Below are 25,845 nucleotides of genomic sequence, written 5' to 3'. Positions count from 1 at the left end.
TTCTGAAGGCCAGAGTTAGGGGGCAGGGAATCAGTTTCCCAGGTGCCTGCAGTAAATGGCCACCTTTCTGCACAGCAGGAAAGAACAAACAGGTGATAAAACCGAGCAAAGGCGATCAGTGTGGTGGCCTGAGTAACTGCCCACACCTGTTTAAAGTCCAGGAGCACTGACGGTCACAACTGGACTGACTTTCCGCGGGCGGCTGCCAGGGATGTGCCGTGGGCCGCTGGCGCGCGCCGGACACAGGGCTGGGAGCCAGGGGAAGGCCTCTATTTTCAGGCGCACGGCTAGAGCCGTCCTGCTCCCCGGGATCCGCCAGGGGCGCCCCCACAGGCACCTCACTCCTCACTCCTCCAGGGAAGCAGCCAGAGAGAGAAGCCGGAGGGCCTGGCCACAGGAAAGGATCCCAAAGGAACGGGGCGGGAAGGGGCAGACTGCCTCAGTCGCCTTCCTGGAAAGAAGACAAGGAAATCTTCCAGTTTGAATAAAAATTGTCATTCCATTGTAACGACCAACTACTGCTAGAGTTTATACCGCCAAAGTTCTCATTACTATTTTAGAAAATTTTATGCTTTAAATCATAATTCTCATTCCACAATAAGGCAAAAGTTCTTTGTTTAAAGATACATCCGTGTCAAAGGGCAGGGGAAAATCCCTCACCAGCAACGTCCTCTCCTAAAGGACCTGGTGACAGCCTGCAGATCCTTTCATGCATTCTCCAACTTCTTGTACAAAAGCGGGACTGAAATGCCCACGGCCTCCCGCCACACACCAGTTTCCTCCCACAAACGAGCTAGCGAGCTACACGCTCGACGGAACGCGGCCGGCAGCGCGGGGCGGCCCCCGGCGTTCGCACGCGGACGCCCCTGCACCGCCCTCGGCCGATGGCTCCCGGCGTCGGGAGGGGCCCAGCCGGCGGGCGCGAGAGGCGCGGGCAGGACACACCACGGGGCGGGCGGGGCCCGCGTCCTCTCAGGCTCGCAGCCGGCGAGGCCTGCCCCGCGGCCGCCTTCCCCGCTCCACACACACAGCCTCAGATCGGCCTCGCCTGACCGCGGCCGCGCGCTCCGTCTGCTGCCGACACGGCCAGTCCACAGCGACGCGCGGGAAGGGCACTCCCAGTCCCACCGGGACGTGACACCTGACGGAAAGCGGCGCGCCCTGACTGCCGGGCAGGCCCACGAGGAGACCTCCGCTCTCACAGCACCGAGGTCTTCCTCGCGGCCCGGACGGAGACACCTTCCCACGGCCGCCCGCGGGGTCGCCACGGCGCGCGGGCGACGGACGGGGGGGCGGAGGCTGCGGGGAGACTGGGGTGCTGAGGGGAGAAGGGGGCGGCGGACAGGCGGGGGGACGAGGGAGAGGGCTGAGGAACGGGGGGGTGCTGAGGGGCGGACGTCGGGGTTGGCGGGGCGACTTGTCAGGGACCCTGGCGCCGCCTCAGAGCGGCCCCGCGCTCCGCTCTCCTCAGACGACGGGCAAGTTGTCCAGGGACAGAGTGGTCACGGTGCCGCCCACAGCTCGGGGGGAACATTTAACCTGCCCGCCACACCAGCGGGCTGGGCGCTGAGGGCAGAAGAGGAAGGCAGGTCCCCCCTCCACACCCCCACGGCACACGCCCGACACGACTGCTTCCTGGCGGTCGGGGGGCTCAGCCCGCGGCACTGACCTGAAAGACCGAGGGCAGGAGGCGCGCAGGCCACGCGGAATCCCGTCCTCACACGCACGCACGACGCACGCACGGCACACGACGCACGCACGGCACGGCGCACAGACGCAGTGCCCCAGGCGCCGCAGCTCCGCGGCGGTAATGGCGCGCTCCCCACGCGGGGCCGTCGAGCGCGTGAGGGCACAGCCTGCGGGCGGGAGGACCGGACAGGCGTCAGGGTCTGTGGCCCGCTTCCGCCGCTGACCACGACCTCCGGCAAGTCCCTGCAACTCCTGCTTCCATAATCTTGCTCAGAAAGTAGGAAGGTCACGTGAGGGCATCTCCAAGGATGGAGCCTCATCTTCAGATGCCAGCTATCCCCTCAAAATCAAAGTGTGGAAAATCACATCAACCCTTGTACAGTCACCCCACTGGACAGGACGGAGAGAGAGAGGAAAACAAAGGCATGCCCCGGTCACTCACATGTGCCTTTGGAAACCAGGTAAGGCCCAGATGCCATTGTCCTTTAGGCTCAGTGCCGGGGACCCCTGGCCCAAGACCATGCCTCACCCAAAACCCAGGAGCCCACAGACAGCACTGCCTGGCCACACTGAGGGAGGGGCCACATCCCGGCCCAGCTGGCCTCTGCCTCTCTGCAAAGGCCCAGGGCCTGGCCCTCCAGGCCCCAGAGGCCCAGCACACAGCAGCTCCTTCCTCTGAACTCAGCTCTCCTTGCTGAGATCACTCATTTGGCATCTAATTCCACACTGACTTGTGGTAGGTCTTACTCATTGTCTTCTCTATCATTACCGACCTTCCCCACACGCTTAAGTCCTACCTCCTTCTGGATTATAAAACGGCTGTCCCCACTCCCATATCATCTAATATAGAGCCTCTCTTAAATTACCAATGAAATAAAGGGTTAAGGAAAGGGAAGACAATTCAAAAGCTCTCGTTTGGCAAAAGCAATCTCTACCTAACTTTGGAATCAAAGGTAACTATACTAGTTAGATGTATGCATGTATGTTTGCATGTATATACCAACATGGGGGTGGAGCATGTTCTGCTACTTCAAAGTCCACTATATTTGGTATTAAATAAATAGTAAACAACAAATATGGCAAATCTATTCAATCTAAATCTCCAGAGAGCATTTTTATTGCTAAAGTAATTTACCCCTTAAAATAAGCAAGTATCTTCTTTAGGAACTGTAGAAATTCTAAGTATAAAAGAGAAAACAGTGTAAGCACAGCTTTCAAGGTATGACAAAAGCCAGCTGCTTTTGTCAAAAAGGTCATCCACCATCCAAACCTAACATATCCTAATTTTCAGATGGTATTCAGATTAAAGCATCTTTGGTGTCCACCATGTGAGTTATAATACTGTAATCAATTTTACATTTTACATCCACTTCATTGCAAGGTGCTCCCAAATAAAGGCCAGGATCCTCAGGGCCACTAACAGGAAGACTATACAATCCACGCTCAAATTCCAGAGAAGGGTACATATATGGTAACATGTGATTTCTTATTTACAGAGCTCTGTTTAATTATTTTGCATATAATCATTGTTGAAACAGGCTTGCAGAGCTTAAGTGCACATGGGCTGGGTGGAAGAATCAGTGGGGCAGAGAAAGATCAGCCAAAATCTCATGAAAAAATGATTAAAATTTTCCACAAACAGTCCACAAAACAGATGATACATAGACAATTGAAGGTTTGTTTAGAGGTGTCTTGCTAAAAAAAAAAAAAAAGAAAGAAAGAAAAAAAAAAGAGCCCTTTCCACAAGTTACCAAAGATTCACAGCAGTCAGGACCCCTCTATACACATGCACCATATATTCAGAGCCTATGGATCAGAAAGAAGACAAAACAGAAGAAAGGATGGAGCAAGAGGAAGGGAAAGAACATGGGAGAAATAGATCACCAAAGAAGGACTTAGAATTTAGAACAAAGTGATAAATGGAAATTAAATGCATGACTCTACGGTTATCATTTCACAAGATGATAAAGAAACCAAGAGTTAGTCTAAGTTACAAGTAACAATGTTAACACTTTTACCTGAGCCTACAGCTGATCTTCTGAAACCACTCTATATTATGAGGATAAATCGAAAAATAAAATTCATTCACAATGCAGTGTAGTGATTCAACTGCAGATAACCAAATTAATATAATCCACTAAAAGTTACATTGCATCTTTTTAAAGATTGGGTTATTATGCAGAGAAGAGGCAGTTTTAGATTAAGAAACCTAAACTGGCGAATCATCTTATTTCTCTTAATTCTGATAACCATGGCCCCACTAGGCCAAGAATGAATGACTCCCAAAGCCTGTAGAACAGGTGCAATCATAAACATGGAAAAACAATTTGAAGACAAAATTAATGCTCCATGTTTTCTGTTTAAGCTAGTCATGTGATTTCCAATATGCAGGAACACATTCACACCATTTTTAACAAGAAAGTCCAATATAAATACATAATATACAAAACCACCTTTGTTCTAGAATTTGTTTAATATAACATGAAAAGTCTTCGGGGGTTCCTGATACCAGAATATCTATCTTCATTAACGAGGAGCTACATGTTTTCTAACTGAGGAAATGGGAAGTTGTACTGTCCAAAAACAATATTCAAACGGCCCATTACAGGAAAAGGCATCATACATGCACACATGTGCAATTACCATCTTGCATACAGGGACTCAAAATTCTGGTGAAGAGGGAAATAATCAGGGGATGGGGAGAGTGTAGACTAGTGAGAATAAAGATGGATGTTCTAGAATATTTCTTGAGACAATATCCCAGGATGACCACATCACACCAAGATCTTATCTGTTTTAAATACAGTCCTTCCTTCCAACATTTACCTGAATTAAGATTTTTTTATTTACATAAAGGACACAAAGCTATAAGATTTGTCCTAACAAGATTCTCTAATGACTTGATTATTTTCACAATTATGAGTAACCACTAAATAGCTTCCTCTCAAGGATATAAAAATAAAAATAGGATAACAAAAGGAAGCCACAATCCCAACAACTTTATTAAGCAGCTTAGAGTTATTAAAATAAAGGATTTTTTTTTTTGAGCCTACAGGTTCCTAAAATATCCTTTATAGGACTATGTATCAATAATAGCTGGTAATTAAGTTAATTGTTACATCGGGTGGAAGAAACATATTGTTTAGGGTACATGAAAGTAAATATGTAAAAAAGAAAAATCACATATACGACGAAACTTGGTATCTTTTTAAAAATTCTGTTTCCTACTTTGATTTGCTTAACTTACTGCATGAGGGTGGCCCTTGTGTAAGGAAAGCTGTAATGTACAAAGGAGACAGCAGGCAGCATCAGAAAGAGTTTCAAGGGCAAAGCAGGATGACTTAGACCTAGTGCTCAGCCACAAAGCCTTGGCGAACATGTTTCCTTTTTTGTGAGAGAAATGTAATTTAACTTGGGTTATAAGTACTAAAAGGTAATATATGTAAGACACCTAAGCAATGCTTAGTACAGTGAGTGGTGGCCAGACATATATATTAGCATCCTCCACCATGAACAGAGATAAGAGACTGTTCACACCAAAAAAAAAAAATGTGTATTCACAACATCTGATTTAAAAATCCAAGTTATGCACCTGCCATTCCTACTCACAAGACTCCAGTTCCCTGGGGACCAGAGATGAGCATGGTTTGTGTCCATTAGATGGGGCCCCCATCCCTGCAAGAACTGGAGAAGATGAAAACGGGCACTTCACTTGGAATAAGGGCACTCCACGTTAAAAAAAAAAAAAAATTGGTTGCCTCATAAGTGATTGGTGGCTGCTTAAACATGATCACCATCATTCTGGTTAGTAATAGGGAAGCTTTGAGAGAGGCCACTTTTTTCTTATAGAGATGCTGAAGAGGTTATTCCTCAAACCTCATTTAGAATTTCTTTCCTGAAAACAACACAACCAAGAATTAACAGTATTGTCTCTTGAGCAAAATGATTAATATTTCTGATAAAACCATACTATATCCAGCCTCCTGATTTGAAAGGATGCTGTACAGAAAAATTAACCCAGTGGTTGCATTTTTTGTTTATCTTCCATGAGAAACATAGGAAAATTTCAAACATGTAAAGAGTTGTACAGTGAACACCCATGTACTACTCCCTAGATGACAGATTAGATTTTAAACAGAAAGTTCCAGAGGCAGTCAGCTAAGAGAATGTGCAGCATAAGCCTCCACCCCACTGTAACCAAGTGGAATGGAAATGCAAGCATTTTCATTACTGCTAAAGCTGGAAATAAACTGCCCACTGCTTACCCTCCTTGGAGCACCCAGGACTCCATGGAGCTCCTGGCGCTTGTCTAAAAGAAGGCTGGGGGCTGGCCCTGTGGTGTAGTGGTTGAGTTTCCGCTGTCCACTTCAGCGGCCTGGGGTTCACAGGTTCTGATCCCAGGCGTGGACCTAGCACCACTCGTCAAGCCATGCTGTGGTGGCAACCCACATAAAGTAGAGAAAGAATGGCACAGATGTTAGCTCAGAGCCAGTCTTCCTCACATACACACAAAATAATAATAATAGTAAAATAAATAAAAGGAGAAGGCTGGATCCCCAATTGTGGTTCAAAAGGTCTATTGGTTCACTCGTGGTATTGGAAATGTATCAGGAAACCAAGATTCTAAGGCTCATGATTAGTTTCTAACCATTTGAATCCAGTCTCCTCATCTGTACAAAGAAGATAATATCATTCCCCTAGAAAATATTTTAAAAGAACTAAAAAGGATCAACATGAAAGTAGTTGAAAGCTACAAGGCACCATGCAATTACAAGGTTTATGTCTTTATTTCAAGTAACACTAGTGTTCCAAATATTGCTCCCCATCCCACATTATCATTCAAGAATAAATCACAGTTATCAAAACTGCCCTATGACCCCACTGTTGCAGTCAGCCTGTGAGCTTCCTATCCCTGGGTGAGTATTCCCAACCAGCAGACTTCCATCACCTGCCAAATGGCAGCCTATCCAAGGAACGCTCCTGCCCATGCCATCCTCTGCCCAATTCCTTCCCCAAGGCCTTGCTGTTCTGTATTCACAGGAGATAGAATATAGAACAATACTTTCAGAAAGCCCCTATCTTACTTAACACACTTTCCATAAAGGGCAGATATGATCTAGAATCCTGTTTGTCGAACACTAAACTCAACAAGTCATCAAAGAAGTAAGCCAAATCCAGACTGCTTCCTGCCCCATGTGATCTTCCTAATAACAGGGAAGAAATTCTAAAATATCAACAAGCATTATAAATGCCTTACTAGTATGAGATCTAAACAATAATTCATCACCATCTACTGGGGGAGAGGGAGAAAAAACAATTCTACTTCCTTTTCACATTAATTTGTGTACAAGTAATTAAGTGAGAAATTCTCAAAGTCTGGACTTTAATTGCAACAGCAAAATAACTGCAACGGCTGTTTCTCATTTGGCCCATGTCAATGTAGCAGTGCATGGGGGGAAGCCTAGCCATTGCAATAAGACTACATTCACTTGAACTAAAAGCAAAATGAAACAACAAAACCAACCCACACAGCAAGTCTTAGTTTTCACAGAATTTTCCTACATGACACAGCACTGCAACAGTAACTTGTGGGCATGAGAGGAACATGAGTAACAAGTACATTACAATGTACATTAGTAACATTAGTAACAAAGTTTCAACCCTGGCAAGTTGATAGCCATTTCCTTGGTTTAAAGAGGTGTGTTTTGGTGACTTAAGTTTAACGGACCCTCATCCTTGCTTAAATAGATCCTTAAAGATGACTTAGTATTACTAAATCTCAACAGCTTTTAAGCATCTATTATTATTCGCCAAAATAAAAAAAACAAAAGATGTCTTCAAAGCCCAATAATGCTCACTTAAGAATCTAGCATGAAGTACAGTTCTACCTTATTACTTCAGGTTATTTTTAAATAGTCGGTTATTATACATAACTGAAGCCATAACTTCTGTGATACCAGTAAGTTTACAAGCAGGGAGGCTTCACACTCTATCTCTGGTTTTTATTTTATAAGAAGCAGCTTATGAAAGTCAATATGGAAATGATCCCACTCACACTCACAAACCTAAATGGAGCTCAGTTCGTGTGACTGCCAGGATGACGTAAAGGATAAAGCCCCAGGACAACACAGGGTGTTCGGCAAGCAAGGGACAGGGCCTCAAGCCACACTCCCAGAGCAAGCCCCTGTCCACACCTGTGGGCAGGCTCCAAATCACAGGAGTACCCTGGCCTCTTAGAACTACCCCAGGCTCACATGATCCCACCTGAGTGGCCTGTCAGCCAACATCCACGTTCACATATCACCAAACATGGGAGCATGACAAGAAGGGGCGTTACTTGGCCTCACTCAACACACACTGATGGCTGAGGGACACCCACTTCCAGGAGGAAGATGTCCCATAGTCACAGCCGGTGGAGTTCTGAACTTCATCGGCAGTTAGCAAAGAGAGGAGGGGAATACTGCAGCAGATATTTGGGAAGCTCCTCCTGGAAGCTGTCAGGAGGAAGACATTTCCTCTACCCACTGTGGGTTCTTCTGGCCGGAGAACGAATTAAATTTACATGAGACAGAATAACAAGAGAAAATTAAACAAAGCTTTATAACATGTATACATGGGAGAGGCTCAGGCAACCTGAGCAACTCACCAAAATGGCTGAAGCCACCACCTTAAATATCATCTTCAGCTAAAGACAAAGGAGGATGTTGGGGGTGGAGAGTCGATCATGGGAGATTACCACACCAGTACAGTAAACAAGAGTCAGGTTATTATGCAGACTTGAGTCCTTGCCTTCCACATTGATGAGAGTTTCCAGAGATAAGGTCATCCTTCCTTCCTGGTATAGAGAGGGAGACACCTTTACAGATGGAGATTTCCCCTACAATGTAAACGTCTCTTAACAAAGGATAAGTAAACTCTGCTTTTCAGAGTTTCTTTCCTGTCTGCAGTTTTTTTTTAAAGTAACCAGCCCAAAATAATCCTCATGCCAAAGAGACATATCTTGGGGTGGCCAATTCCAGTCCCCCACAAAGCTCTGGGAATAGCTCTGATTGGAGGTCCAAAAGTGGTCCCAAGACATGACAGGACTAGAACTTAAATAGGACATCCTTCCCAGATACACCTGGAGTAGAACCTGAGTTAGGACATCCTTCCCAGGGTTATTGACTCAAAGAGGCTACCAGGAAGGAACAACAACAACAAAAAAAAAACAGGCATTGGGCTCTGAAACTATCCAAGTACACAGTCAGCAAGTGCTCAGGTGATATCTATTAAGAAGTGCACCCTCCAAGCATGAGGCAAAAGTGCTTTCCCATACCCATGCCTGTGCCTTGGGACAGCTCCTCCTTCACTTTTCTCCTAAGGCCACTCTTACAGTCACCATAACCTCAAATCACCTGGATTAACTGGGGGAGAGGGAATGCCAGAAACAGGAAGTCCGGAGAGCTCTGTCCCAGTGGCCAGCACCTTGGAGGGAAACAGTGGAAGTGGATATTTACCACACAGCCACTGTGACATTGCCTCATTGGTCCTCATTACAAACCTGAAGGTAGGGTTATGAACCTCATCTTACAGCTGAGGAAACTGAGGCTGGGAGAGACTAGCTGGCTGACCCAAGATGATGCTGTGAGTGGTGGAACCAGCAGAGCCTGACATCCTCTCTGATGTGTGAAAACCAAGAAGAGGACTTCTCAATGGATTCATGTTCAGCCCAGAGAAATCTCAAGATCCCCACACAAATCCCTGCAAACAGGAATTAGGAAAAGACTCAGAGACTCGGGAAGCACAGAAGAAGGTCACCCACAAGTTAAAAGTGGGTTTTTGTGCTTTAAATTCCCAGTGTACTAAAACCCAGCCCCTTCAAACTGATGGCTCATAAGTGAACCTGTCCTCTCTAAAGCACTCAGCCAACTAAAAGATTTCATCTATTCCTTTCCCCTGACAATGTCAGGCTTTGCCACTGCTCTCAGAGACACCTGACATCCTTATATGAGGATTTACAAGCTACATTCTGTCACCATATGGGTAACTGACATAACTGGCCATGCTCCATTTGCAATATAACAAATAACCTCTATTTGCATTAGTTTACTCATAAAGAAGACCAGAATCTTCCAGTAAGGTTAATTAATAACACAGTGTACATTTCCATTTTCACTTCAGGTAAACTGGCCTGCAGAATCTGTTTTGCCCCAGAAGCACCTCTTGATACTTCCTTAGAAAGATCATCAGGGTAGATCCATGCCATCTTCATCTCTATAGGGAAGTGAATTTCAGCTTGGTGAGAAAGCAGAATGGAGAATAAAACAAGGATTCAAAACAGATGCTTTTACAGTTTTACCTGCAAGTGACAAAGTCAAGAAATCATGGCTCTATGTAAACACAAGGGAGTGACCAGAACAAATCCACAAATGCCTGGAGATGTAAGACCTGCCATTAGGCGACTGCAGTGCACTGACTAAGGAAAGTCTGGGACATGTGGGCCTCTCTCCTCCCTAAAGCTTTATTTGTTTTATGAGCTCTTGACATATGGCAAACTATGTTTATAAGACGTTTGGTCAGAACATGAGTAGAATTCCTCCCGTGATTCTGTAATAAAGTTTCTCTGGGCATAGGACTAACTATCCAGAAAGGAAGTCAGACCCACGAATTCCTTCTTCCTCAACGAGTGCCTCAGACCTGAGACTGATGGGTCTGAAGTAGCCCATGTGGAAGAGATGGTATGTTTAATACAATTTTTTTATTTTATATTTTTAAATGTTATAATATTTCTCTAATAAAATAGAAAAAATGTGACAATTAACGAGATAATTTAGTAAAGAAAAAAAATTGTGCCTAATTGTAGATAAGTATGTAGGGAATCCCTCTCTCTGGTGAACTAGAACTAATTTGGATCTGGCCTGTGGTCTTCAATCTTTGCATCAGGCCAAAGAAACGGTTTGTAACCTAATAAGCAAAAAAAATGATTTAAAACCAGCAGCCCAGGAAAAAAAGATCTATTTAACCTACTGTCAATCACAGAATCCCTCCATTCCTCACTATCTTAGACAAACTTGAAGACCGCTTGTTGTAATTTTGGCTTTTACAACTCAATATTTTAGCATTTTCTCACTTTATTTGTCTCAGGGGCTTATTAAAATTAATACCCCAGTTGGGTCCTGAAGAAAGAAGTGCAGCAAACGTATGCTCAGAGACTATGAATACTCGCTCCTGTGGCATGCTGACTCCTCTATTCTTACCCCACACCAGCTGGGATTCCCACTTAGAGTCTCCTCTTTGAGAGCGCTATTTATTATCATCATGAACAAATGGATGCAATTACTTCTTTTGAGACGTGACAAATTTTTGACCCTCTAAGCAGAAAGAACAGAGCACTGGCAACAACAGTAGGTAACCTTTGTAAGGCAAAAAATTCACAGAAGAGGGAAATTAAAGTTGGCTACCTTGAAAGTAGAGGTTACAGAAAGAGAGACTGCAGTGTGAGAGGACATCAACCCACCAAGGTGCCTTCCACGTTACAGCAGATGAAATGTCCCCTATTCCCAGGATAAAGACTGATACGCAAAACTCAGTGAAATCACTATAAGCAAGAATTTGCTTTTTTTAAGGTGGCTGTGTGAGTATGAGAAATAGAAATGATCTTAATGACGTGACTAGGATTTGAACTGATGAGTCAGTCCATACATATGACATCAAAACTAAGATTATCCAATACATTCCCTTTGCAATTCAGAAGAATGCTACAACTCATCCCATAAATCACTGCTTTAAAAAAAATCAGCTCTAAAAAAAGAGACAACCCATTTGAAAAAGGCTGGGAGGAGGAAGGCAAAAAGTGACTCATAATACCCAACAGCTTGTAGCCTCCAAACCATAACAAGAATATAAAACCAGTGGGCCCAGTATAAAACAAAATAGAGTCGTTGTTACAGCTTTGACCCCATAAAGTTCCGATCTAAGCACGACTGTAGCATTGCAAATTTCTTACGAGCATTTGGAACAATCTCACAGAGCTGTGCCTTTAATGTGTGTGTATGTGTTTACTTTCCCAGCTTCCTGGCTAAATTTGACATCTATATTTATTCATCGAGAAAAGAACATTCAAATTCAACTATTTTCATAACTCTGAAAAACTCTTCAACTGAAGTCCACACATTCTAAACCCCACACATTTCAATGCTGCCATTTTGTAATTTTTTTAAAATACAGGTAACAATGTTTATATTTATCATGCCAAGTATTCCGTTTCATTCACCATAATACTTACAGCTATTTGTGACAACTCTGAGACGGATGTAATAAAGTAAACAAATCTTGTTAACAATCTCAAGACCTGATTCCAGGTGGGGCGGCTCTGTGCAGCATCCCAGCTACTGTTTCCCTGAATCTGCTGACCTCTTCTGTTCGGCCTCTCCCCATTACAGCAAATCACCAATGAGACTTGGGAAGAAAACATTTTTTCACACATTTGTTTTCCAGAGTTAACTACTGCCCTTCACTGAGGAGAATATACACAAAGTTTGGGTGGCATTAGGGACAGCTGGGTCTTGTCTTCTTGACTCTGGAAGGCAGTGCAAAGGTTTACACTCCAACAGAGCTGTTAGTTCTGTAGCACAGGGACCTCCAAGAAAGCCTAGTGTGGAAGGGCGAAAGGACAGAACTCGAGTTCTAGAGCTGAGTGTATGCATCATCTTGTGCCCAACAGCCCTGAAGATGACACCCCCAAAATCTACAAACTTTCCAGCTGGCCATCTCTTCAAGGTTTTACTCTCTGGTGACAGGAATGTGCAAGCTGCGTGTGAATTGCTCATCTGCATTTTTAAAAAAAATGGGGTTCCTTGACCAGAACTGATATTTAAGTTAGCATTCACCTCCTTCCTCAAGCAGTTTCACACTTACTAAGAAAACATTAAGTTGGACTCTATTATGGAACATAACTAATAGTTGAAGTAATTCGGTATACTAACTAGCAAAGCAGAGCATGAACTGAGTAACTCCCATAAGCAGAAGTGAAGAAGTTAGTAATGGCATACTAACAACTAAAAAGCCACAAGGTGTAAACCATGGCAAATATTTTTTAAAGACATCTCTTCTGCAAACATCAATTTTCACAGACTATATCACAAGGCAATTTTCCTAAGTTCTACCAAAATAAGAATTCAGCCACTCCTGAAAGAGTGGGAACAGCTCCTCCCATAGTTACAAGTCCAGTGTATGTACAGCCCCGGAAATAAGCATCCCTTAACAGAGAAACTTATTGACAATGCAATCAACAACTGAATTTGGTTTTTTTTAATAAGATATGAGTCTGTCATTATTGAGTAGTTCTCTATTTTCTCTCTACTTTGCTTGGTGTTTCCATTTAAAGTTTTTCCTTAAGCCAAATAATGTTTATTCACATATTAATGAAATTACTTTTAGGCCCTCTTAAAGCCAAAAAGAAAAAGCACAATTCCAAAAGGCAAGAATATAGGTAAGAGAAGGAAAGAAAAAGTGATTAAGGGAATGGAGTGTGGAGAAAGGAGCCCCCACTACTTCACCTGGCATCCTGCAGCCAGCCAGCTCACTGGCGTGGCTTACTCCCCGCCCCCACCCCACATTCAGTCCCAAGTATTTGAGCAGACCGACAATCCCTGGCCCCACACCAAGGACTTTAGCCAGACATGTGGATTGGAGGCTCTCAGTGCCCACAGGAGGGGCTGCCTGCCACATCTCCCACAGAAAGCTCTTGTTCTTTGCTGACAACGCTGTTCTACAGCAAGAGGAGCATAGCTTTCCCCAGTGAGGGACGTACCGGGTAGTATCAGAGATGGAAAGAAAAGAGGAGGCGAGCAGGAGAGTAAAAATCTCAGCTCTGCAGCCAAGAAGTCAATCTGCAACCCTTTACCAAACAATGACCCAATAAAATAAAACATCAGTATCCATAACAACACCCAGCAGACAGTGCAAACCAAAACTCAACCAGTGTCTACAAATCTAGACAATATACAACCATTAAGAGCTGGCAGGCCATACAGGAACTTTGAGAGAACAGTCTACTCTGTCTTTTCAACCTATATTATGTGCTTAAAATGGAATTGTTTTTCCATCCTCCTCTGGAGGAACTGAGCACTAAAAATTCCACATATATTTCCACAATATTTTCTGATATTTTAATAAAATGATGAATACATTTAAAGAATTCTCTCCACATGAACCCTGATTGAAGATAAAACGTGAAAGCAATACACAAATAATTCAGCATTAAAAGTTGTTTTAACTTTTCACTTTGAAAGTGGATATGTAGGGGGATTTTTTTTAAGTTCCACAATGTAAAGAGACACAGATTTCTGATCCTTCCATTCTTTGGTTTCCATTAAGCAATACTGAAAAACAAGTTGATTCATCTAATTTAAGCCAGTAAAACTACTCTGTGTGGTTACAAGACAAGAAATTCCAAATGACCTTAAAGAATGCTCCATCAGCTTGGTTTGGACAAAGCAAGTCAAAGACGACACGGCTAGTGGGTGGGGGCGGCATGGGGGTTGTCTGAGGGTAGACCAGCCAAAGCAACAACCCTCTGATGCTTTTATTCTACAGTGTTCAGGCTAGGTCTAGCAAAGTTCAGATAGAACGAAAAACAATAATATGCTTCCCACATGCAAACGCACACACCCCTTTCTCTGCCCAGACACTCAATAAGAAATTCATTAAACCCTTTAAGAAAGTCTGCACAAACACAAGGTGTTCAACGAACACATCTTGGTCTAAAGTGGCTGTGCCATCCTCTCAGCAGCAGGCCTCCAAGACCAAGTGCTGGTGACAGGTGAGTGTCATCTCACAGGTGAGTGTGCCTAAGCACATGTTCATAAGCAACCACTCCCAGCGCAGCAGGGGCCCAGGACACACGTTCCAGAGCACGTCCCAGACTGGGAGAAGCACATGCGAGCCGATTTTCAGACTGACAGTGGAGGTGGTGCAATCCTGTTGCGTTCAGATGGCTCCCCACTTTGCTAACACAGACAAGAGACCAACACAACTTTAGTGTAATAACAGACATAGCAGAAGTGCTTGTTTGGAGATAATGCATGAATGATGGGGTGCTGTAAATAACACAACAGTGGTGCAGGCAAGAAACTGGAGCTAAGAGGGCCTTGTAAAGTGAGGGAGAAAATCCATCTGAACATTGACAGAATCAAAGAACTCAGGCAAATGTTTTCTAACAGTGGCTTCATTGCTTCAGGCAATCTGTCCACACTGCACACTTTATCCACCAGCTTACATGTAAATATTGCCCCCAGTTGGGTGCCACACTCTCTGTGTCCCAGCTCTGGGTCCTCTGAGATCCCAGCAAGGCCCTCAGCATCTTCAACCAGTCAGAACAGTGTCTGCTCAGCATACAGAGTCCAGGAAGCTGTCTCCTCCTCCTCCTGCGGGCTGTTTCACATTACAGAACATCGCAATACCCTGCAGAACCCCAAATTTGAAATAGAAAATTTTCCAGTCCCTGGAAATCCGAAAAGGCAGTTAACACCACATCACAGCCCCCACGTTTATTCTCTTCTTCGCCCTGAAAGTGTTAAAAGGAAAACATAAAGTCAACATCAGCTCCTCCCTGCTGATGAAAATTGGCACGAATGAATCTACTTTCTGGCTGCCGGCCCTCACAAAACCGTTACACACACACACACACTCACACACAAGTTCACTAGCTAAACTGCTCCAAATATAAATTCGCGACGACCGGCCTATCCCCACACCACCACATTATATTAGTGGCCTTTCCAAGGCGAACCGGGCGAATACTCGACATAAATTACACATTTAACATTTTGGAACTCGAGTGGTTTTTTTTTTAAAGACATAGCAAAACCCGAGCTAAAACTTATGACAGTTGAGCACATGATCCCACCATTAAGAGCAAACAAGAAACCGTATGGAACACTCCATGAAATCACTGTAGCAAATCTGTCACAAATTCTAAATATGCGACGATGAGAGCGAGGCATAAAACCTGGCCTGAGGGAGGAGGTTTCCTGATTTTGCCCAACCTTCACATCACACACAGGAACAATAGTGGTGCTATCTTCCTCCAGCCAGGGCAGGCTGTCTGAAGACCAGGATGCCTGAAACGCGGAGATCGAGCCCTCAAGTCCAACGACAAGTTTCGCATGAGAATAAGGCCGGCGGCGCGTCAGGCCGTGCAGCCATGGGCCGCGGTGGGCAGCGCACGGACGCGACCAAGGACACGGCTCCCTCCGGCAGGCCCCCGGCCGCGGCGCCCGCGCCAGGCCCGCGCCCAGGCCGCCGCAGCGGGGACGGCCGACGACGCCAGCAGCCGCAGGGCCGGACGCACACGCACCGGCGCGGGCACCGCCGCGCCCCGGCCCTCCCGGGACAGCGCGGCCGGCCGAGCGCGGGGCCTGTTACCTTCCGACAGCTCCAGCTCCAGCTCGGCCAGCCGGGCCCGCACCTCCAGGGGCAGCGCCATCCCTTCCAGGCTGCGGTCCGCCATGCTCGCCGCCCCCGCCCAGCGCCTCTCTTTGTTCCAGGCCGCGGTCTCGGCCGCTCCTCGCGCCCCGCGGACCCGCACCGAGCGGCGGCAGGCCGGGCGCGGCGCAGCGAGCTCACTCCTCCGGCGCCTCCTCAGCGCGGCCCCGCCACGGCGGCCTCGCGCCCGCGTGCCCGCGCCGCCCCGGTGCGCGCCCCCGGCCCGGCGCGCTCACAGCCGCCGCTGCTCCGCCGATGCGCGTGGCGGCGAGGGCGCACAGGGCGGGGAAGGAGGCGGGGCGGGGGCGCGCACCGGGGCGGGGACGGGGGTGGGGAAGGGCGCGCGCACCAGTGGTGGGGGCAGAGGAGGGGGGTGGGGGAAGGAGGCGCGCACCGGGACGGGGATGAAGGTGGGGAAGGACGCGCGCACCGGAGGTGGGGACAGGGGATGGGGTGGGGGATGGGGTGGGGGAAGGGGGCGCGCACAGGGGCGTGGATGGGGGTGCGGAAGGGCGCGCGCACTGGAAATGGGGGCAGGGGATGGGGTGGGGGAAGGGTCCGTGCACCGGGATGGATATGGGCGGAGGCGCGCAAGGGAGGCGGGAGGACGGGGCCTTGGGCGCGCACCCGGACGGGAACTTGGCCTCCCCTGCGCAGTGTGCGCTCCCGGGGCCGCGCTCGGGGAGTAGGGCGCGCGCACCGACCCGGCGGTGACTCCCCGCCGGGCCCAGCCCTCTCCTTTCCCTAGCTTAAGGCAAAAAATACCTGCTGGAGCCCCAGCCTAGAGCGCAGGTTAAAACTTAAAGTGTTTGGGTCTTCGAGAGCTGAATTTGTGTATGTGTGTGAATACTTAGGGGGCGGGGGCGGGGCGGGGGAGGGGCGGGATGGGTAAAAAGACAGTGTGGGCCGTGGAAAGAGTACTAGGTTGGAAGTTCCTAGTTCTAGATCTAAAGCTGGCTAGCCTGTGCCTTTAGGCTGATCAGTGCTTCCGCCTGGGCTTCAGTTTCCCCACCTGTGAAAAGGAGGCTGCAGGAGACATGCGGTCACCTAATCTCCACATTCCATGTCAGCCCTAAAAGGCCGAATCACACGCGGTGGCCCAGGACCCACCCAGCCTTCCTCGGACTGAGGGCTCTTGTCATTCCTAGGTCCTCCTGCCGGCGCCCTAGCCAGGCTGGCCCTGGGATTCTGTCCTCCCGCCTTCTCCCTCCTCTCCCTGAAAGCCTTCTCCTCTCAGGTTATCAGCTCCCACAGCATCAGTGCCACCTCTGCGGGGCAGATTACCAAATCTGTGCCTCTAGTCCTGATGGTTTGGGGAAGACTATCTCACACCTCCATTGTCCAACTGAATAACCTCACCTACATGTCCCCCAACCCTGAACTCCATAAGCCCAAAATTATGCCAGCCCTTTCTCTTGACTTCTGATAATTTCTACCCTCTTCTTAATTATCCAGGCTAGAAAAGGTCGCCTGAGACTTCTCTGTCTTCCTCAGTTTTCACACACCCTCTGCTTCCCAGTGGTCTCCAGGTTCTCAGCAAAGTCTTGATCATCTGACTTCATTTTCATTCCTGTAACCCCTCTTCCCAGTTCATCCACTAACGCACTCCTGGAGCATTATGACGACCTCCTAGTTGGTTCCTCCACCATCTACTTGACCCTGTGCTAGGAGTTGGCTCCCAGAAGCACAGTGACATTCATTCCCCTCAAAAATAGTCAATAGTGAGGGCTGGCCCTGTGGCCGAGTGGTTAGGTTCGCGCGCTCCGCTGCAGGCGGCCCAGTGTTTCGTTGGTTCGAGTCCTGGGCGCGGACATGGCACTGCTCATCGGACCACACTGAGGCAGCGTCCCACATGCCACAACTAGAAGAACCCACAACGAAGAATGCACAACTATGTACCGGGGGGGCTTTGGGGAGAAAAAGGAAAAAATAAAATCTTTAAAAAAAAAAAAAAATAGTCAATAGTGAGCCCTGCCTGGTGGTGTAGCAGTTAAGTTTCCCCACAGCTGCCCAAGGTTCGCAGGCCCGGATCCCGGGCACAGACATGCCTGAGCACTTCTCATCAAACCATGCTGTGGCAGGCATCCCACATATAAAATGAGAAGAAGATGGGCACAGATGGACACAGATGTTGGCTCAGGGCCAATCTTCCTCCAAAAAAAAAAAGAAGGCAGCAGTACTTACTGCATTGTCTGCTGAATACAAGCCCAACTTCCTAGCAGGAGACTGGAGAACTTCCACCACCTGGCTCCAAACTGCAGTCCCTCCTACATCTCTCACGTGCTCTGGTTCCCAGAGACCTGGTGTGCTCTTTTTCAGCATCTTTGCTCCAGGTGTGCCCTGTCCTGCTTCTCTGCCCACACCCTCCCACAGTCATCCCTAACATCAACTCCAGAAAAATCTCTCCTCCTCCCCTACTGCATTCCCACTACTTACTGCCCTTGTAATGTATTTGATCTTTTGTTTATCTTCCTCATTAGCCTGAGTGAAAGCCCCTCCAGGACGAAGACCAAGCCTCCATCATCTTTGTACTTCCTAGTGATGTGACAGCAGTGACAACTTAGAGTGTTGTTGGCCTTTCTCATATAGATCAGTCTTCTCAGTGGGGAATTGTGAATTGTGAGAGAGAAGTGGGCAACTGATAGTGATGAGCTTGAAGAAGATGATTCCAAATCTCCTGTGCTTTACATTCTATGGACATAAATACAATGGACACCAGTGGCCACAACTGTATGGCCCCACCACTATCTCCCTCATTCTCGTAATAAACAGACCACTGAAGTAGAAAGTCCTAGAGAGGATCTGGTCCAGCCCCTTCACGCTACAGATGAAAGTCTTAGAGAAATAAAATGCAGTGGAACCAGGATTTAAACCACATCTTCAGAGCCAAGCCCTGGGTTCATCTGTTATACCAAAGGGGGACTGCACATTCCGGACAACAAGTGGTACCAGTCCAGGGCAGGATGATGTCAACATGAAACATACATTCCCTTTAATGCATGGATGGGTCTTGATTATTTGTGTACGATGCTGTAACCAAGGTTGGTTCCAGAGAAGACTACTGTTTTGCATTAAACTCATCAATGGTGTGCTTAGATTCTGAGCTCATGCCTCTTCATTTCAGCAGGTCTTTCTGAAACTACAAAGTACACATAGGATGGTGTACTCTTGGTCCTTCCAATGGCCTGACAGACATCTTTTTCCAGAGATCCCACCATGTCTTCAAAACACGTTGTGTCCAAAGTCACACTCCTCAGTCTCTGTTCCTTGTCTCTGAGAGCAGCCTCCCTTTCTCCAAGTAATCCACACTTTGAGTCATGCCTGTTATCAGGCTTCAAAAACTTCTACCTACAACCTTTCTGTCTCACATCTCTCTCCTCCCCTCCAGTCCCACTGCCACTGCCCTCAGGCCTTCAGAGTGCCTCCTCCCAGTTTTTTTTCTAATCTTTCCCACGGTGGCTGCTGGCCCACTCTTCCCAAAGTGCCACCTTGAATAGGCTACAGTCCCCTTGCCTTGCAATCTCCAAAGATTCTCTGCCTGCAAAGCAAAGAACTCCTTGATTTGTCATTGGAGGCTTCACAGGCCCTGGCACAAAGCTTCCTTCCTCCCTTTCTATTCTGCAGCTCCCTATCATACACTCACTTTAGCCCGAAAAATTCTCAGTTGTCCTCGGAGAGTCTCCTGCTGCTCATCCCTGTTTTTGCTGACCTGTACCCTCTTCTTGTCACCTCCTTCTCCCTTGTTCCGCCAACCCAAGTCCCAGCTACACATCAAATTTTACCCTTTCAAGTCCCGGTTCAAATGCTACTTCTGTGAAGACTTCCTTCCTAATCTGGTTAGAAAAACTCTCTCCCGCCTCTGGAATGACACGCCTCTTTTTCTGCCTGTTCTACCTAGGATTAGTAGTGTGTATGTGCATTTTATCTGGGAGCTAGTCTATCTATAATTCTCCCACCGTGTTGAATACTGTTTCTCAAAGTGCAGTCTGGCATTAGAACAGGGGGAAGACTGTTCCCCTCGTCTCGTTCTGCTCCAGTCATGGCCAGCCTCAAGGGATGTGGGGCTCAGTGAATACCCCGTTATTCTAGTCTGTGTTTGTACATATAAAACTTGGCTCAAATGTATGCCAAGGCGGGCATGACAATACCCAATAGATGTTTATTAGAATGAATTGAATAGATGCTAAGGGCTATTTTCTTCAAAAGCTTTGCTAAAAGCCTGAAAATTCCGTCATCAGAGTTACATCTTTGAACTGTGGTCAGTTGTCTTCAGAAAGCCACTGTAAAATCTCATGACTGCTCCTGGGGAGGAGTTACACTTCATTAGCATTTATTAACACACCAGCATGGTTTAATTTATCAAATAAGTCAGCCTTTACTCCCAGAGGGTCTAAGACACAGTACAGGACATTTAGGTGCCAGGAGGAGAGAAAGGGTCCCCAGTAAGGCCCCTGGCTGGCTAGTAGGTAGCCAGCGAGAGGCTAGTGGATTGAAGAAACACTGAGACACGGCATGGTAGGCTATCTTTGCTCCTCTACAGTTTCGCGTAGGCAAATCCTGGAGACAGTGTTTTGAGTTCCACAGAGGGGCAGCTACATAAAGCTAATTAATTAATTAGTCATCATGCCAGCGAGGATTTGAGTACCTCTGTCTGTATCTTGCTTTACTGTCTGCTGTGGGTAATTTGTCACCACTATTTGCCTACCTGCAGGATCTCACCTCTATTTTTTTCTGTTTCACTGAATTCCAAGTCAATTCCAAGTGAAAAATGACTTACTTACTGGGCTCTAGGTTTCAGAAAACCTGGTTGGGATGGAAGAGAGTAGTAAAGAAATGTACTAAATCAGAGTGCGCTAAAGGTGTCGGCGTGGCAGAGACGGTTTATTTATTAATGAGGGAGCTGATGGAGGAAACCGAAGCTCCTTAGGTGACGGATCCCTTGCAGAAGCGTATCTCTGAGTTGCACCTTCATTTCCTAAGTTTTATTGCTGATAAGGGTTGCTTATTTCACTCCTTATCAGATTCACATAGAATTTGTTCATGTCATGCTCTCCTATGTATCCCAACTTTGTGAATTTTTTACCTTTTCCAAAGCCACTAGGAAGAGTGAGTTGTAAAAGACTGCGGTCGGAGTTCTCCAAGTTCTTATATCCTAAATCCTATGGGGGGATGCTTCCAACCCTGTTATAACACATTCTTCCTAAGCTGAAGTCTCCCTACAGAACTGTGCCTGGCAATTTGTGTTTTTGGGTATGTTTCATTTCGGTCTTGCCATATTGTCAGAAATTCATCTTGGGTAGAGTGTTGGGTTTAAAGAAAGAACAAAAGTGAATAATCTGACACACAAAGTTTGCGTTTAATTAATTAGAACTTAGAAAGCAGCTTGAACCCTTGAATGAAACTACTGCATGCATGCAAGAGATCAATAAGACTTTTGTGACTTCCTTCTATGAATGTGACTAAGTTCGGTGAACCAGATGTGTGCTCGCATTTCTGTTCCTCTAGAAGTAAAGAACTAGCCAAGCTGTTTACCTAAGAACAAGCGTACCGGCGAAACAGAAGCAGCAGGAAGCAATCCGACAGAATCCCATGGCATAATTAATTTGATTTTCTATGCCATTGCCGGAAGTGCTGAGAATTCAGCTGTGGGTCAAAGACATCTTGATGGAAAAACAAGTGTGTGAAATTTATCTTGGACAAATAGCCTAAGTTTCCTTCTATATGTTATTACAAGTCAATATGCAATTATCAATAATAATTTCTGATCATTTCAGTGAATGCTTAATCACTTTTGCTAATGGTGACGTGGATAGCATAAAACAACAAATTATCCAAAAGTCAATCCTGTTTGGTCCTAGATTGCATCATATTTTTACAGCATGTTTCCTTTGCCAATTATGATTGACTAATGTCTGGCTTAATTAAGCTAACGTTAAAATTAATTGTCATTCCCAGAACTCATATCAGTTAATGACTGAGACTAATGACACATAGGCACTTTTTCTAGATTTTACAAAGTGTTCTAAGATATAAGACTTTATTGAGTGACTTTATTGAGTGTTTAAAATATACACTGGTCTGAAACAACAGGAGAGATTGTACAATCATAGAATAGCCACATCTCAGAGACAGCGAAAGTTTTACCTTAGTCGATGCTGGTGCTTCAGCCTAGCCATGCTCACTGAAGTCACACAAATGGACTGGACTGACATAAATTGGTTCCCAAGAAGCAGAGCCTGAGAGGAGGGTTCAGAGGCACATGCTTTATTGGGAGCATGCTCTTATCAAAAAGAACCTGTAGGGAGTGAGCACATCAGGGCAGGAGGGAAAGAGCAGGCCACAGTGGCCTGGTCCAGAGTTTGATGGGGCAGCTGGCTCTCCAGCATGGGGCACCACAGAACTGATGACAAGCCTTGGTACTGCTGTGTCTCTCAGTCGCTGACCTGCAGTGGGGGCCCAGCATCAATTGATCCCATCAGGAAAGTGGGTAGCTGCAATCCATTAGCACCAACACTTACAGCAGCTAAGAGATGAAGCACCCAGGCTGTAAAGGGCTCTGGGCAGGCACCACACCCCCTACTGCACATCACTGGGTGGAAACTCGGGTCACTGCTGATTCAGTCAATAGTCGCTACATCCACCATGAAGCTGATCTGGGCAGAGAGATCATGGAATGTGAGGAACCTGCATAGGCTCAGGTGGAAAACTGGACTTACGCAATTGAGTGTTTTGGGTTTATTTTGTATGTTAATATTGTTTTTCTCATTTTATTTTTATTTTTTAATAAACCAATGAATTATTCAAAATGACTTAACTTGCTTTGCATGGGCTTGTGAAGGATTTCAGATGCTGCCCAGTCATTCATGTAAAGTTTTACAAAACAATTGGTGCAAAGCACTGTGCTGGATGCCATATGAGATGTTGCTCAGAACTTCTAGGAACTTCCAGTCCTGTAGGCATGTAGCCCAAATAAGAGGCACAAATGCACACAGCAGCCAGTGGAGCCTGTCCCATAGGCCTTTTTAGTCTGGCATTTGCTTTCAACACAGCTGATGAACAGTTAGTTTATAAGGTATCCTATATTGTCCAAAAGATCTCATTCCAAAAAGTTTCCTTGTCCATCTATACCTCATGTTGCCCCAGCCTTCGAAGCTGCAGACCCAGCTGCCCTATCTTTCCCTTCCCTGATGCTGTGCAACTGCTGTTTTCTCCCTCCTCGTTAGCCCTCCGTGTCAGCGTGGGAAGACCCTCGGGCAAAGGGGACCATGGCTCTGGGGTATCCCACTCTTTAAGCAGATTCCTGAGAGATTTGTCTGGCTTTTGTTCTCTCTCAGCTCTCCACCTGGTCCCTGGCTTGGAGACAAGCTGGTACACCTCAGAGCTCCCCATTTCCCTGTACGTCCTTTCCTGATGTATGAATAGGGAAAGCCTCATCTCTTGGCCTTTTTCTCAACACGAAAGTCAAAGCCACAGCCCTCTTGAGGACCTGACCTGAGATGGGAAAACACATGACTATGGCCACACTTCATGAAGAGTCTAGACCAAATGTTTGTACACTGCTGTGTACAAACACCCACACTAACCGGGGGCATGGACTACGGAGACTATGTCACCCACCTGATTGTCCCAAAGTGCTTGCCCAATCCCTGTGGTCCCTCGTAGCATCCTCTTTTTCCGAGTAGGTAGCTCACCAAGGGCTTCACAAAATCTCTCAATGGTTTCAGACCTTGGCAAGAAAAAGATATGCATGCAAATCCCGGTAGAACAATGCAGAACTTAATAGTGCCACATGGACAACGTGTTTCTGAGGAAGGTAAAGAATGAGGAAGTTAATTTATAAAATCCAGTAAATCTTCAAGATGTGGCTTTGATCTCTACCTGGCTTTTCTAACTTGTGGAACTTGTTCAACAGGAACCCACTCTATTCCCTTTCACTCAGATGTGGCGCTGTCCTTTCCCTCTGACCACCATTCCCCGACAAACTGAAGGAAGTACCCTGATGCATAAGAAAGAAAGATTGAAAGGTGGAAAGAGAAGGATGCACAGAGCAAGGGTAAGAGGAAGAGATGGAGGGAAGAAGGTCAACACACGGACCCCTGACTTATCGAGGAATATACATTCCAAAGAAAAAAACTGTTTGTGTTAAAACAGGCAAGAAGACTGAGAGGGGAAAAGACAGATACAGGGAGACAGAGCTCAAACTAACGAATTTTAAGATATGATAAATCAGGTAAAAATTTTAAACATAGGCAAGCAGAATGCTGTTTTGAAATGTTGCTGAGAAGTTAGATATTGTGTTACCTTCCTAGGGCTGCTGTAACAAAGTGGCACAAACTGGGTGGCTCTAAACAAGAGAAACTTTCTGTCTCCCAGTTCTGGAGGCTGGAAGTCTGGAATCCAGGTGTCAGCATGTTCACACTCCCTCTGACAGCTGCAGGGAAGGAGCCTGCCTTGACTCTTCCCAGCGTCTGGCGGTTCTCAGCAATCTCTGGCAGTTCTTGGCTTGTCCAAGTCACTCCAATCTGTGACTCCACTGTCAAATTGGCATCTTTATGTCGTCTTCCCTCTCTCTGCATCTGTCTCCAAATTTCCTCTTTTTATAAGGACATTGGTCATATTGAATTAGGACCCATCCTGGTGACCTCATCTTAACTTGGTTAACTCTGAAAATACCCTATTTCCAAATAAAGTTACATTCTGAGGTACTGTGGGTTAGGACTCCAACATATCTTCTTTGAGGGGGCACAAGTCAACCATAACAGATGTTAATGTGGGAAAAAACCAAATCTAGATTAAGACTTTACAGCCTGAACACCAAGAGAATTACAAAGAGCTAGCTACTTACGAGCAAATTGTAAAACAAACTAACAAGATTGGGGAGTGGAAATGAAGCAGGAGAAGAAATTATAAGTAATGTATTATACACAATAACAAAAAATACTGAACAAAAGCAATGAAAGACGATTATGAAGGAGATTGGTTTTATTTCTAGCACTTGAAAAACAGATATTACTCAATCATTGCTCATCAGTTGACTAACTTGTTACCTAAGATAGTTTCAGTTTAATGTCGCCATGTGTAAATCACATTAGTAGATGGACAGCTGCTCTGATAGGGCTTCTGATTCCATAATTTATTGGGAGACCAAAGATTCGCCTTTATATAGTAATGCTGTTACTGGTGAATGTGTCTTGCGCCTGCGGGCAAATGGGCTTCCTACTACTGAGTCATAAATATTTACTGCCACAGGCAACGTGGGGCTGGGGCAGGCCTCCTTGTGCAAACAAAGTCCACCCTTGGTGAACAGTACGCAACATGTATTCTCTGCCCACTGTTTACCCCCAAGAGGAAGAGAAGAAGCCAGCATCTGGGCTGTGCTGTTTCTTCTTCATTCTCACCAACCAGAGAAGATACTTCACTTTTTCTGGGGCAGTGTGTGTGTGCATGTGTGCATGTGTGTGTATTTGTGTTTATAAATACAAAAAGGCTAGAAATGTTACGGTACAGAGTTCCTCCACATGGAAGAAACCATGAGGTGTGGGGAGCTGTGTTCCCCGCAAAAAAGTTAAAAAAGGAATTGATAGATTAATTATGTGATTGACCTTCCAGAAAATTTTAGAGAGAGAATGTTATAAGGTATGGGGGAAATTATGAATGGTTAAAAAATAAAAAGCTAATTTTTGGGGGAGG

At 46.1% G+C, this 25,845-nt stretch overlaps 1 protein-coding gene and 1 long non-coding RNA gene across 18 annotated transcripts in view; one reads left to right on the top strand and one right to left on the bottom strand.

Annotated features, from left to right (window-relative positions):
* The window catches only part of DIP2C (disco interacting protein 2 homolog C), a 469,662-nt gene extending 453,302 nt beyond the window's left edge, over positions 1-16,360 (bottom strand). For 7 of the 17 annotated variants that reach the window (XM_070254985.1, XM_023631975.2, XM_023631976.2 and 4 more), the window contains exon 1: positions 16,096-16,342. In XM_070254985.1, coding sequence (XP_070111086.1) covers positions 16,096-16,180 — 85 coding nt within the window. In that variant the 5' untranslated portion in view covers positions 16,181-16,342. Of the gene's footprint in view, positions 1-15,716; positions 16,028-16,095 lie in introns of those variants that run through there. The other 10 variants (XM_070254994.1, XM_070254998.1, XM_023631967.2 and 7 more) reach the window with 9 other exon arrangements.
* Positions 16,361-16,514: 154 nt separating this feature from the next.
* On the top strand, positions 16,515-19,252 carry LOC138921395 (uncharacterized). Its single transcript, XR_011433937.1, has 2 exons — positions 16,515-16,590; positions 18,636-19,252. It is a non-coding gene; the product is annotated as an uncharacterized lncRNA (long non-coding RNA).
* The last annotated feature ends 6,593 nt before the right edge of the window (positions 19,253-25,845 follow it).

This window comes from Equus caballus, chromosome 29 (genome assembly GCF_041296265.1).
Source record: "Equus caballus isolate H_3958 breed thoroughbred chromosome 29, TB-T2T, whole genome shotgun sequence".
NCBI lineage: Eukaryota > Metazoa > Chordata > Mammalia > Perissodactyla > Equidae > Equus > Equus caballus.
Note: the sequence above shows the minus strand (reverse complement) of the source record. Positions and strands in the feature narration are given on the sequence as shown.